The 14,692-nt window shown below is 41.7% G+C and overlaps 1 protein-coding gene across 3 annotated transcripts in view; it reads right to left on the bottom strand.

Annotated features, from left to right (window-relative positions):
• The window catches only part of LOC126072189 (zinc finger protein 345-like), a 112,364-nt gene that overhangs the window by 77,563 nt on the left and 20,109 nt on the right, over nucleotides 1–14,692 (bottom strand). Inside the window, exons 3-5 of one of the 3 annotated variants that reach the window (XM_049876981.1) lie at nucleotides 13,767–13,893; nucleotides 12,653–12,815; nucleotides 12,083–12,311 (exon numbers count right to left, since the gene is read on the bottom strand). The exons of 1 other annotated variant lie outside the window; for it this stretch is intronic. In XM_049876981.1, the coding sequence (XP_049732938.1) occupies nucleotides 12,083–12,311; nucleotides 12,653–12,815; nucleotides 13,767–13,893 (519 nt within the window). Of the gene's footprint in view, nucleotides 1–12,082; nucleotides 12,315–12,652; nucleotides 12,816–13,766; nucleotides 13,894–14,692 lie in introns of all 3 variants that reach the window. One more of the 3 variants, XM_049876978.1, reaches the window with a different exon arrangement.

Genomic DNA, 14,692 nt, shown 5'->3' with positions numbered 1-14,692 from the left:
TGGGCCTGGATGGGGCACAGCCTTGGGTATCCCTGCTCAAGGGTCTGGGTGTTCTCCAGGTCAGACTGGGCATCTGCAGTGGTCCCGGGTCCCCATGAGTGCCCAGGACTCCCTCCTGGGTGGAACATTCAGGTAGCAGAGGTAGAGTCATGGTGGGCCTAGAGTTCTGTCCCAGGCTCACAGCACCATCAGTGAAAGCACGGAGCATGCCAGGGGTCAACGGGGGGGCAGAATGGGGCCCGAGCCCAGCAATGACTCCTGGGTTTGGAATGGGGGCTTAACTTTTGACCCTGTGCCAGGTCCAAGAGGCCTCCAGCGCAGGGATTGTGCCCCTTCTCTATTTCCCTGTTGCACCCCAGGATTCCTTCTCCTGTTAATTGTTGGACAGTGAATGCTTGAGGGTGGAGTAGCCCACTGTGTCCCTACAGTCCTGTGGCCTCCCAGCCCACCTGTAATCAGTCATTGAGAAATGTGGCCAAGTGAGCCAGGGCCCAGTAGGCGGGAAGGAGGCGGAGCCAGAGGTGCCAGACAGAGCTGCTGCAGGTGCCAGGCACTGGGGGAGGGCCCGCTTTCTGGGACCTGACTCTAGAGGCTCCAGTGACCCTAACACGCCAGGCAGAAGCCTGCAAGAAACAGCTGAGGTGGGTTGAAGAGGCAGGTACGGAGTCAGCAAGACGCACAGGTACCTTCTGTAGTTTGGAGCTTTCTAGGGTGGGGACCTAGGCCCCCAGAGCAGTGTGTCCCCTCCCCACTGGGCTGCCATTCTGGGTCACTATTAAAAATGATAGTTTTTGATTGGGCCTCCTTGGTCTGCCCTCTCCTTAAGATTTCAATTAACAGGGTGGGCTGGCATAAGCAGCAGCTGTGTTGGGGAAAGCTGTGGTGAAGGGTCTGACAGTTAAATCATCTTTCGCTGAGGAGACTGGGTGGAACCTGAGTGACGTAATCATCCTGAACCTTTTAGGTGAGTCCCATTAGAGAAAAGATGCCGGGTGTGAATTTTTTTTTTAATTTTACTGTGTCCTCCGTGATTTCCTGCTCCCCATGTCTGAACCTACTTTCTAGGGCAGGGGTCAGTGTCTGCAGGACAAATTTGGGCCACTGCCTTTGTAAATAAAGTTTTCTGGCAACACAGTGTAGAGGGCCGAATGGCAGCCCCCCAAAAGATATGTTCATGTCCTCATCTCTGGACCTTCTGAACGTGACCATATTCGAGAAAAGCATCTTGAGGGGATTGTTTGGGATGAGAGGACCCTAAATGCAATCACTTGTATTCTTTTAAAATCAAGGCAGAGGGAATTTTGAGGAAAAGGAGGCCATGTGACCGCAGAGGCAGATTGGAGTGATGCAGGCACAAGCCTAGGAATACTAACAGCCACCAGAACCTGGCAGAGACAAAGGACAACCTTCTACAGCCTTTGGATGGAGCATGGTCCTTCTGACTCCTTGATTTTGGACTTCTGGCCACCAGATTTGTGAGAGAATGAATTGCTATTGTTTTAAGCCACCCACCTCCCCAAACAAAATCTGTTCCAGCAGGGTCGATCCCAACCCATAGTGACCCTATACCTAAACCTAACCTAGTGCTGTTGAGTCGATTCCAACTCATAGCAACCCTATAGGACAGAGAGGATAACTGCCCCGCAGGGTTTCCAAGGGTGGTGGTGGATTCAAATTGCTGACCTTTGGTTAGCAGCCATATCACTTAACCACTGCACCACCGGGGCTCCTTAAGCCATCCAGGTAGTGGTCATTTGTTACAGCAGCCACAGGAAACTATCCACACAGCCACTTCCCTTTGTGTATATGGTACCATTGTGTACAGGGTAGAGCTTAGTTCCAACAGAGAGCCTATGACCTGTGATGCCTCAGGTATTTATCTAGCCTTTTCCAAAAAGTTTGCAATTTTCCGTTGTGAGTCACAGCCAAGTGCTGATTTTATTTCCAAAGTAGACTTTTCCCATGCGAAGGTGTCTTAGTCATCTAGGGCTGCTATAACAAAAATACCACAAGTGGATGGCTTTAACAAAGAGAAATTTATTCCCTCACAGTGAAGTAGGCTAAAAGTCCAAATTTGGGGCATCTGCTCCAGGTGAAGGCTTTCTGTCAGCCTTCTCATCAATCTTCCCCTGGAATAGCAGCATCTCTGCGTGGGGACCCTGGGTCCAAAGGACACGTTCCGCTCCTGGCACTGCTTTAAAACAACTGCATAAAAGCAGCATGACCCTGATACTAAGGGAAAAAAGACACTGATGTCCCTGATTCTCATGAGAAGGTCACACTGTGATAAAATGAGCAATGCTTCTGCCAATTCCCCCCAAGGAACACAATAATGAATTTCACGGTTTGTAAAATGTTTCTTAACATCAGCTAAAGGCATCACACAGAGTAAACACCACACTACTGAGGAGGGGGGAGACAAGGACATTGTATCACGGCCCAGGTGTTCTGAATAAATCAGCGGTAAACCTTGAGGAGGGATAAAACTAATACCTCACTGAGTAACAGGAGCATTCTGACTCCTCAGATGCAGAGATTGGGAACCGCACGGCCATATCTGAGGACAGTTCCCTCTACTATTAATATTCTTGGTGGCACCATTTAAGTCAGCATCTGATGATACTTTGATTTCCAAATTAAATGTAAAGAAGGGGCTTCTGTATAATTCCTGGGGAGGTTTTAATATTAACTTATTTGATGTGTATTGGCTAAGAAAAATCTTTACCCCACAAAGTTTGTAACCTGGACACATGAATAAGATATACCGGACTGGCACCCAGAGTCCCTGGGTGGTGAAAAGAGTTCATGTGCTTCACAGCTAATGCAAAGGCTGTTGTTTTGAGTCCACCCAGAGGCACCTTGGAAGAAAGTCTTGGTGATCTATTTCTGAAATATCAGCCATTAAAGACCCTATGGAACAGAGTTCCACTCCGACACACAGGGGTCACTATGAGTTGAGGATGACTCAGCAGCAGATGGGGGTAGTGGTGGTGGTGGGGGGGCCACATGTAGAAGTGGGAGATGCCCCAAGAGATCTGAAGTGAAACACAACCAGTGGATTTTTCTTTGTCTCTCCCACCTGCAATGATTTCCCTGTTTTTTGGGTCTCCCCTCAGGGGATAAAACGGGAGCCATGAAGATGTGAGGCTGGGTGTGTTCAGGTGGAATCTATCTCTGAGTGAAGACAACAGGGTCGCAATGAACCAAAGTTGTGTCTCATTCCCTATGGAGGAGGAGAAGCTTCAGCTCAGGAGCCCTGGCAATGCTCTTGGGGCATTCTGTAGAGTGGAGGTTAAAATTAAGAACAAAATGCCCGTCTAAGATAAAGACTTCCTATGGATTCAAACGTTAGGCCCAAACTTAAACCACAGAAACTTAATGAGCAACAAAATTCCTAGCTGTTTTGGTCCACCTGATCTTCATAAATTGTTCAAAGACTACAGTAACATTAGAACAAAGTATTTGATGAGCAGCGATGACACTTCAACTATAGAAACTGCAGATACAACCCCGTGTCCTTCACCTGCAGCTCACCACTCCCAGCCTGGAAAGAAACTCACTTGTGCCTCCTAGAGACATCACTCTGGTCTAGGTAATCCAAGCCTGGCACCACCACCTTCCCTTCCTGAAGGCAGAGCTTCTGTTCTCACCAACAAACCCCCAGGGAAGCGGAAGGATCAGAGCCAGCACTCCTCCAACACATGCATCTGAAACTCCGAGGAAACTGGTTACAATGTGGGTTTTGATTCAGAAGTCTGGGAGGAGCCTGGGATTCTGAATTAAGAGGCTCTTGGGTGATACTCATCCGACTGGCCCAGGGGCCACACTTTGAGCAGCCAAGCTATAGAGGTTATAATTTTTAGGTTTCCAGTTAGTAGTGGCAGGAAAAAGAAGGGAAGTGACAGCAAAAAAAGCATCATCATCTGCACTTCCTTCTGCATTCCCCATCCCAGATGAATGATATCATTCACTCCGTTGGTGAAGACACAAAGGCGTCCAACCTTCTCTTTTTCATCCCCAAGGCCAGTAAAATTACCTAGTCAAGTTGATTGTGCTTTAGTATCTTCCAGCCCAACATCTTCTACAGCCTCAAAGACACCATATTACTTAAGCATTCATCATCTTACAATACCCTCACAATTCCTATCTCTGCCTTCAGGGCTGCGTTTCTGCAGTCAATTTTCTATATCTCAAAGAACCAACAAATCTGTCTTGTAAGAAGTACAGCTCTTTAGAAGCGAGAATGGTTGAGACTTTGTCTCACATACTTTGGGCATGTTTAGAGGAGAGACCAGTTCCTGGAGAAAGACATCATTCTTGTTAAAGTAGAGGGTCAGTGAAAAAAAGGAAGATCCTCAACGAGATGGACTGACCCAGTAACTGCAACAATGGGCTAGAGTGTTAACAACCATGAGGGCTATGTTTTCTTCTGTTGTACACAGGATTGCTGAGTCAGAACTGACTCAGTGGCACCTAACAACAACAACACGCACAGCAAGTGAAGATGATGGGGTTGAAGAATTTGTTGTGAATGGGAATTGGTTCAATTGTTTTAAAGTGAGGGCAAACTGACATATTAAAGTGCAAGGTGAAGCAGCAAGTGCTGATGTAAGTGCTATCAGTGGTTTTCCTAAAATGTTGAAAAAAATTGAGGGAGGTTATTTGCCATATGAAATCCTTACTTGAGATTGGCTTGTTTTGGAAAAAAATGCCTGAAGGGACTTAGCTATGAAAGATGGCATAAGTCATCGAAGGGTACGCTAATGTTATTGCCGGGGGGTAACATACCTGGGAACTTCAAGCTCAAGCCTATGACTGTGTATCGTTCCCTAAATCTGAGGACACTTCGCCGTATCATTAAGGTATGTCTTCCTGTTATTTTGAAGGCAAATGAAAAACCTTGGGTTACAACTGCCATCTTTGAAGACTAGTTCTTGAACCATTTTGTCCCTGCCACTGAACATTATAGCTTGGCCAAGAAAATTCCTTTCAACATTCTCCTTGTGCTTGACAATGTACCTGAACATCCAACCACTTTAGATGACCTTCACTCCAGTGTAAAGGTCGTATTTTACCCACCAACAACACACTGCTACTTCAGCCAATGGATTAGGGAGGCATAGCCTACTTTAAGGCCTATTATTTATGGCAGGCTTTCCCACAGCAGTCAGGGCCACCCAGGATGATGTGATAAACTCAAGGGAGTTCTCAAGGAATTGTATCTATGATGCCATCAAAAACATTGCTGATTCTTGGGATGAAGAGAAGCAGTCATATATGGGGTGTGGAACAAATTATCACCCTAATTCACACAGGCTTTTCAGTAATTTACAGGTGATGACAATTGCTGAAGCCAGGTAAGCTGTGCTTGATATTGGTAATCATCTGCAGTTAGATATTGGTGAAAATGACATTATAGTTGCTGGACACCATGCCAAAGAACTACCCAGTGAAGGCCTTATGGAACTGGAGCAGCAGGTGACAGCATTTGAGGAGGAAGACTGGACCTAAAAACTCCAAAACCAAAAAAGTTTTTGATGAAAGTTAGCTGAAGCCTTTCATCTCATTGAAGCAGGGATGGCAAAGTTAGAGTAGCAAGATCCTAATAGAGGTTCACCAAAACTGACCAGTTACTGCCGGCCTCAGCTGCTATAAGGCCATTTATGATGAGAAAAAGAAAAGCTCTGCAGAAACCTCCTTTGAGCCTACTTCAAGATATTTACTCCAGCAGTAAACTCCGCCTCTCCAGCAGCAGAATCAAACCCCGACTCTCCAGCACCAGGTCCATCCTCTTTAACAGGGGGCATTTCTCCATCTTCTGCATCACCCAGTTATTAATGTTATAATAATATTACCTCACGAATGTCGCTCCTGGTATGCAAGACCTCGATGGAATGAGAGTAAACTGCTAACCTTTAATCATCTTTTTTCTTTTTCTATATGAAATGTTTTAAGAGCTGAATATTTTTTACAGTAGTGTATACCTACACACACTCACCTTTGTACAGTACCATATGGAGTTACTTTTATTATTACCGTATTATTATGTTTTAAGATTTTTTAGTGTATTTGGAAATGTTTCTTAAGTGCTCAGAAAGGTATGCTAGAAAAGCAAAATATATATTACATACTAAGACAAACATTGACTGACACAAAATAAGAACTGTAGGTACCTGTTCTGATTTACCTGCAAATCTCACTTAAAGACAGACCTAGGAACAGATCTTGTTCGTAACATGGAGACTGTTTTTATGTTAAAGTATGTTAGTTAAAAATGAATGCAAACCTTAAGATTAAATATGAACACAAAGAAATAAACCTAATAATATATCATACTGGGTTTTTTTTCCTGGGTTTTTTCCTGCCACTACGTGTCTGTTAAATTGTTGCACTGTGCTGACTTTTGTGTTACTACGAGGCTGGATGGAAACTACGCCACTGGTGTTATTTCAAATACCAGCAGGTCAACAATGGTAGACAGGTATCAGTGGAGCACCCAGATTAAGACAGATTAGGAAGAAAGGCCAGGTGATCTACTTTTGAAAATTATTCAGTGAAAACTTTAGGGATCACAATAGAATATTATCTGCTACAAGACTGGAAGATGAGCCCCATAGGTTGGAAGGCACTACTTAAACATACCATTTTTTTTAATCATGAAGATGGAGCAAGACCAAGCAACGTTTCATACTGTTATACATAAATCACCATAAACAGCAACTAACATCAAACTGATCATGTAACCAAGCAGAGTTTGAGTTCAAATAAATGTCTGAGCACAGTACTCTTAAGTTTATATCCATAATAATTAAGATATGTAACAAATATACAAAAAGGCAAAAAACAAACAAAAAAAAACCCACCCTCAGTACTTAACTAAGTTTTCAGATAGTACTACTGTCATGTGCTGCATAATGTCCGTTCAAGCCATGTCCAACCACATGTAAGCCTGTGGTCCCATAGGTTGTAAGAGAGTTCAGAAACGCCAATTGGAGGACAGAATGTAGCAGACTTAACTGGATGTAGCAAATACAACAGCTTCCCACACGTAACACATGTATCTCATGTCTCTTGTATACAAAGTGATAGCACTGACAGGGGTATTAATGGTACAGTACATCCATAACCTATGATACAGATGTCTTGATAGTCATAATAAATGTCTATGTTACTAGGTTATATATGTACTGTACTGCACTTTCTATCATTATTTTAATGTGAAATTCCCGTACTTACAAATAAAAAGTTTATTGTATAAGAGTGTATGCTTCAATTTTCAGACAGCAGTACCAATCTCGTGGATCTCGCATTTCTTGAGTGTTGTAGTGTTATCTAATTTTCTTGCAAAATTACCATGAAGTGCGTCATGGCTCCCAGACACAGCAAAATCAGTGCTAGCGAAAGCAGCAGCAAGAGGCAAAGGAGAAATTTCGACTTGAAGTGAAACAAAAGGTTATTAAACAACACAAAAGTGAAAAATAAGTGAATGCCACTGCTAACGATTTTGGCATGCCCACGTGTCTAAATCACATTAACTTCCTATTTCACAGAATGTATCATGGATATTAAATGACACATGAATTTACTATTAGTATTATGATTTTGAAACTACTACATACATTGCACAGAGTAAAACAAATAATACATTAATGTTACTAGGAGTCAAGGTTTTTAATGAGAAAAGACATACAAATACAAAATTAACATAAAGTAAGAATCTGCCCATTTATCCCATAAATGTTTCTTGCTGTGACACATTAAGTCCCACTTGACCAAACATTTCTGAGAACTATTAGAATCCTTGTCTAAAAATACACCTACCATAGGATAGTAATATCACTCCTAGGGATATATGTGGGGGGAAAAAAAAAAAAAACTTTTCTTTCACGTAAAACTTGCAAAAGAATGTTTACAGCAGCTTTATTCATAACAACTGCAAATACAACTGCCCTCCAAATGCTGAATACACGAATTGTGGTATAACTACACAATGTAATACTCTATAGCAATACACAGAAACAAACTATCAATGTGCGTATCAACATGGATTTCTCCCAAATGTATCATGCTAAGTGAAAAGAGCCAAAACCAAAAAGCTACACAGTGCATAATATGAATAGGGACTGTTGCCAGGGATTCAGAGTTACAGGAGGTTTGACTAAAAAGGGGCAGCACAAAGATTTGTGGAGGGAAGGAAGATACTATTCCATAGTTTCACTGTGTAAATAATTATAATACTTAATGCATTTACCAATTCATATTCCAAGAGTGTATTACTGTTGTTAAATACTGAAAACTCATTTAAACAAAAAAACCTGTTGCCGCCGAGTCAATTTCAATTCATAGCGACCCTATAAAAAAAAAAGCCAATAGTGGCTATATAATATTCTGATGTATGGCCAGGCATTAATTTAACTCCCTTCCTTGTGGACACTTCCATGGTTTTGACTATCATCACAACTATCAAAAGGCACCATCATGGGAGCCAGGGATATTCAGAGGATGATTCTACAAGGGGAAGTGTTGGGTCAAGAAAGGTCTAATCTGAAGGCTTCTACAACCTACGGCCACCATTTCCAAGCTCCACACATAAAGAGTCAGTGAGTCAGCTTCCACTTCAGCATTGGTAGAATGGCACGGATAAACTTCCAGTCCCAACAGTCCTTGCCTTGGCCTCACTAATACAAGAACCCTAGTTGGGCTCCCATCTTCTCCAGGCCCTGCAGTGGGTATGCACACCAGGTGTTGCAGCAGCCACTATTCCATCCCATCCCAGCAAATGCAGCCTCAGTTTGTGGCCCAGCGCACGCTCTTGGACTGTTAGAAATACCAAAACCAGGACTCTATCTCTGAGCACAGGCTTTGGGTCTGTGCAGGACAAAAGCTCCAGTACACCTAGGTCATGTTGGGGCTCTATGGGGGCCCGCCACAGCCTTGAATATTTCTGTATAAATGAATCAAAATGCAAATGCTCCTGACCAAAATTCATGTCCTAGAACTGAAAGGACTGTTGTTATTAGGTGCCATCCAGTCCATTTTTGACTCACAGCCACCCTATTTGACAGAATTGTACCAAGGGTTTCCCGGGCTGTAATCTTTCCAGAAGCACATGACCAGGTCTTTCTCCTGTGGAGCCACTGGGAGGGTTTAATATTCCAACCTTTCAGTTAGTAGCTGAGTATACTTAAGAGTGATGTTTATCACCATAATGTTTATATCAAAAAATGAAAATATAAAATTAAGTTCATAATTTGCAACTTTGATAAGATTCCTTCCCTGGTATAAATTTCCTTGTGCACTATAAGGAAAATAATGTGACTGAAGGCTCTCTTACAAAGTTTACAGTCACGGGGTCTCTCCAGTGTGTGTGGTCTCATTGGTGTCCTGAGCGAAAAGGAACACTAAAGGCTTCCATCATCTTTTACATTCAAATTATCAATCCAAAGTATATCTCACATGTTGTCCAAGAATGCAAAAAGATGTGTAGATGTTCCTAGTTACCTTATACTTACATGTTGTCTCTCCAGAGCAACTTCTCACATGATCAGTTGGGTTAATTAGGGAAGACTTTTCCATACACATGAATCAGAATGTCTTTGAAAGCATGGAGAAAAAAAACAAAACATTTCCCACATGGCTTACACTTAAATGGTTTTTCTGCCTTGTATGTTTCGGCATTGGGTTTTGGGGATCCTCTTTCAGGTTTGTGAAATGAGATAAAAGCTATCCAACATTACTTAGACGTATATTGCTTTTCTCTAGTATATCTGCTAAGATGTATTGCAAACAATGAGGGACATTTGATAACTGTACATTCTTTAAATTCTTAAGGATTCTCTCCACAGTGAGTGTGTCGACCGAGGGGGGAGAAATAACTAAAGACTTCCACATCCCTTAAATTCATAGGGTTTCTCTCCACTATACCTTTTTCTGTGTCCTGTGAGATAAGTGTTACCAGTAACAGCTTTCTTCCATTTCTTGTGTTTACGTGATCTCTCCCTGCTGTGAAGTTATCAACGTTCAATAAGGATAGAGGAGTGAATAAATGCTTTTCTACAAGCATTAATTATATTCATAAATCCTCTCTCTTCTGTGAGTTATAGGTGTAGGAGGTGAGAGGAACAACTAAAGGCTTTCCTACATCCCTTACATTCGTAAGGCCTCTCTCCTCTATGAGCTCTTCTATGTGTAGTGAGGGCTGAATAACACCTGAAGGCTTTCCCTCATTCCTTCCATTCATAAGGCCTCGCTCCACTGTTCTACGTGTAGCGAGGTGCGAGGAACAACTAAGAGCTTTCCCACATGCCTTACATTCATAAAGCCTCTCCACTGTGAGTTCTTCTCAGAGTCATGAGGTGCGAAGAACAACTAAACTTTCCCACATTCCTTAGGCCTCTCCACTGTGAGATCTTATATGTCTAGTGAGCTATGAAGATTAACAGAAGGCTTTCCTATATATGCTATGTTCATAAGGCCTCTCTCTACAATGAGTTCTTGAATGTTTAATCAAAGAAGAGGAGACAGTATAGGCTTTCCCACATTCTTTACATTCATAAGGCCTCTCTCCACTGTGAATTCTTGTATGTGTAATCAAGGCAGAGGAGACAGTAAAGGCTTTCCCACATTTCTTACATTCATAAGGCTTCTCTCCACTGTGAATTCTTATATGCTTAATGAGAGAGGATGACACTCTAAAGGTTCTCCCACATTCTTTACATTCATAAGGCCTCTCTCCACTGTGAATTCTTACATGTTTAGTGAGAGAGGAGGAGTCTCTAAAGGCTCTCCTACATTCCTTACATTCATAAGGCCTCTCCCCACTGTGAATTCTTATATGTGTAGTGAGAGAGTAGGAGTCTTTAAAGGCTTTCTCACATTCCTTACATTCATAAGGCCTCTCTCTACTGTGAGTTCCTGCATGTTTAGTGAGAGATGAAGAGTCACTAAAGGCTCTCCCACATTCCTTGCATTCATAAGGCCTCTCTTCATCGTGAATCCCTATGTGTTTAATGAGAGAGTAGGAAACCCTAAAAGCTTTCCCACATTCCTTGCATTCAAAAGGCCTCTCTCCACTGTGAATTCTTGTATGTATAATGAGAGCGGAGGCGGCCCTAAAGGCTTTCCCACATTCCTTACATTCATAAGGCTTCTCTCCACTGTGAATTCTTACATGTATAGTGAGAGAAGCGGAGTTTTTAAAGGCTTTCCAACATTCCTTACATTCATAAGGCCTCTCTTCACTGTGACTTCTTAAATGTGAAGTGAGGTGTGAGGAACAACGAAAAGCTTTCCCACATTCCTTACATGCATAAGGCTTCTCGTCACTATGAATTCTTCTATGTGCACAGAGTCCTGAGGAACAACTAAAGGCTTTTCCACAGTCTTTACATACATAAGGCCTCTCTCTACTGTGAATTCTTCTATGTGTAATGAGGTTTGAGGAACAACTAAAGGCTTTCCCACATTCTTTACATTCATAAGGCCTCTTTTCGTGGTGAGTTCTTTTATGTTTAGCAAAAGAGGAGTTATCACTAAAGGCTTTCCCACATTCCTTACATTCATGAGGCCTCTCTTTACTGTGAGTTCTTTTATGTTCAGTGAAAGAAGAGGCATCACAAAAGGCTTTCCCACATTTCTTACATTGATAAGGCCTCTCTTCACTGTGAGCTCTAAGTGTGGTGAGGTGTGTGGAACGACAAAAGGCTTTCCCACATTCCTTACGTTCATCAGGCCTCTCTCTGTGAGTTCTTGTATGTGTAATGAGGGATGAGGAATGACTAAAGGCTTTCCCACATTCTTTACTTTTATAAGGCTTATCTCCATTACGAAATTTTCTGTGTAAAGTGAGTGATGTGGAATAGGTTTTCCAGTATCCTTTATGTTCATGCTTGTGGCCTCTCGTATGTGTCCAAAAGGATGAGGCGCTACAGAAATCTTCTCCACATCCATTACATTCAGAGAGTTTCTCTTCATTGAGTGTTGTCACATGATTCTTAAGAGTTGAGATACAAATGCAGCCTTTCCCACATATCTTACATTTATAGGGCTTATCTCCAGTAAGAGTTCTCATAGGAGTACTTAGGTAAGAAAGAGAGACTTCTTCATGTTCATTACATTGATAGGTATTGCATTCAGTTTGACATCTGATATGACGCTTAAGTGATGAGTGATCTATGAAGAATTTTCCACATTTGTGGTATTCAGGATTTACCTCAGTAGTTCTTTTGAACACAGTAAGGTTTGGAATCTGGCTGAAGGGTTTTCCACCTTTATTGTCTTCCTTATTTTCACAAAGGTTCCGTATCATATGCCTTCTGTGAAAAAATAAGACGCTGTTAGATAAAACTTGTTCCAATTTCACCATTACCAAACACAGTGAACATGTATTTTCCCTGGGTTGTCTCATGTTTCATTGGTTAAATCATCTGGCAAAGACACCATCATTATCGTCACCAATTTTCTAAAATATGGGGCTTCTGTTAATTGTACACAAGTAAAATACATTTGGAATATTCAATCTGTGACTCAAATTAATGAAAATATCATATTGTGAAATTACGTAAATACAATTTTAGAGCTAGTGTGTGGTATTTCTTTTTTGTTATGATACCTTAATGCTTTCTGCTGAGGCATTCATATGAATGATACTCACCTCACATATCTCCCCAGGATTTTATGTTGATCTTCAAAGCCAAGCAATTCACAGATCTCTCCCAGCATGGAGCACCAGGAGTCATTCCTCCTGAATCGCACCATTAGATGTTCACTGGATAATTTTTCTCCATCATTAAGGTTTTGAGAACCTGAACCAATGACTGAAGACGAGGTTTATAATATAAAACAAGGGAATTATTAGGAGGAATAAGATCACCTATGAACAAAGTAAGACTTCGAGGAATTTGGCTGTTTGATGGTCAAAAAGCAATTTGCTATTTGAAGATTGAGAATGACAGTGATATATATGAGGTATTATTAAAGAAAAATTTTTTTTTTTTATAATTAGGAGTAAAGGAGAAAGATATTAAACACAATGCACATATAACATGGAAATGCACAATGTACAAATAAGGTGAAAAGAGAAGGTCTTTCTCCATAAACACATGAAGCTCAACTGTCAGGGAAGTTCAGTCTCCTCAACCCAAAAGAGACTTTTTCTAATTTATTTATTCTAATCTAATTCCCTCTATGTAGGACTGGTCCTTTAAAGGATTCTTCCCTTCCTGGTGCTCCCCCCACACGGTGGCTCTGAAGATGCCACACTGGTCAGATCTTTCTCTTGCTTCTCCAGAGAACAAATGCATTTAGCTGACACAGCACTCATGGAGAAAGGCACATCATGAGGGAAGACAGGAAGAGCAATGAACATTTTCCTGACACTTTAGTCTTCAGAGTGTCCATAGATAAAACGTGTGATTCTTTGTAAAAAAAAAAAAATCATGTTAAACTTGTAATAAATGCAGTAGAACAATTTACAAGGTCCCAAGCCACAAATCTCTCTGTGCCCCAATGTGACGCCTAGAGTCAATGCTGAAAGTTACAACACTTAAAGAACCTCAAGGCTTTTTTAATAAGATAAATAAAAAGTCACTTTAATACATAGATTTGTGTTCATATGGGAGCAAAGCTATGTGATCTCCATAGAGCATATTACCATGCTTGTCTTCATTAACAATGTATTCTCATTCCTCAGCCCAAATACTGGAGCAAGATCAATGAGTATATTTGTTCGCTCAAGAAGTAAATAACAAAAATGATGCCATCCTTACCCACTGAAGCCAGGTTTCTGAAGGTTTCCATCATCACATCTCTGTAGAGTTTCCTCTGAGCAACATCCAGCAAAGCCCACTCTTCTGGGGTAAAGTCCACAGCCACATCCTCAATGACCACGGAGTCCTAAAACATCCGACATTCTAGTTCACAAAAGTACCATGAACTCTAATGAGTGCAAAAGAATGGGTGGGACTGAAGAGTACTGAGGAACCGAGAATTTGAAACAAGGTTCTGTATAGTACGAGGGTCTACTCTAGGATTAGCCATCAGCATCTTTCCTTCACTATCTACATTCTCTTTCTCACTGACTGCATCCTGCCACATAGATTTTACAATACTTTCAGCACACAAATTTCTCTCTCCACAGTTTTACTGTGACCAATTCCAGTCTTATTTTTCTCTATCTTTATGGTCTAGAATAGTCAGAGCACATGGGAGAAATTACACAAATGCTCTACAAATTAGTCTCATTTCCTTACTGAGATCATTTCCTTCTGAAAAAAATCAATTTTACCTCTTTCCATAAGACCCACCAGAACACTCTACAAAATATGAAGGACAGGGTGAAAGTATGATGAGATACTAACAACTTAGAAACACTAGGACTTGCAGCTTTTCCTTTTGCCTCTCACCAGCTGTCTTCGTTATCTACTGCTGCTGTAACACAAATACCACAAGTGGGTGGATTTAATAAACAGAAATTTATTCTCTCATGATCTAGTAGGCTAGAAGTATGAATTCAGGACGCCAGCTCCAAGGGAAACCTTTTTCTGTCTGTCGGCTCTGGAGGAAGGCCCTTGTCATCAGTGTTCCTGTGGCCTAGGAGCTTTTCTGAGCAGGAACCTCGGGTCCAAAGGACACGCCCTGCTCCAGGCACTGCTTTCTTGGTGGTATGAGGTTCCCCCACTCTCTGCTCACTTCG

This window comes from Elephas maximus, chromosome 3 (genome assembly GCF_024166365.1).
Source record: "Elephas maximus indicus isolate mEleMax1 chromosome 3, mEleMax1 primary haplotype, whole genome shotgun sequence".
Classification (NCBI taxonomy): Eukaryota; Metazoa; Chordata; class Mammalia; order Proboscidea; family Elephantidae; genus Elephas; species Elephas maximus.
The sequence above is the reverse complement of the archived record's forward strand: the minus strand, read 5'-3'. Positions and strand labels throughout refer to the sequence as shown.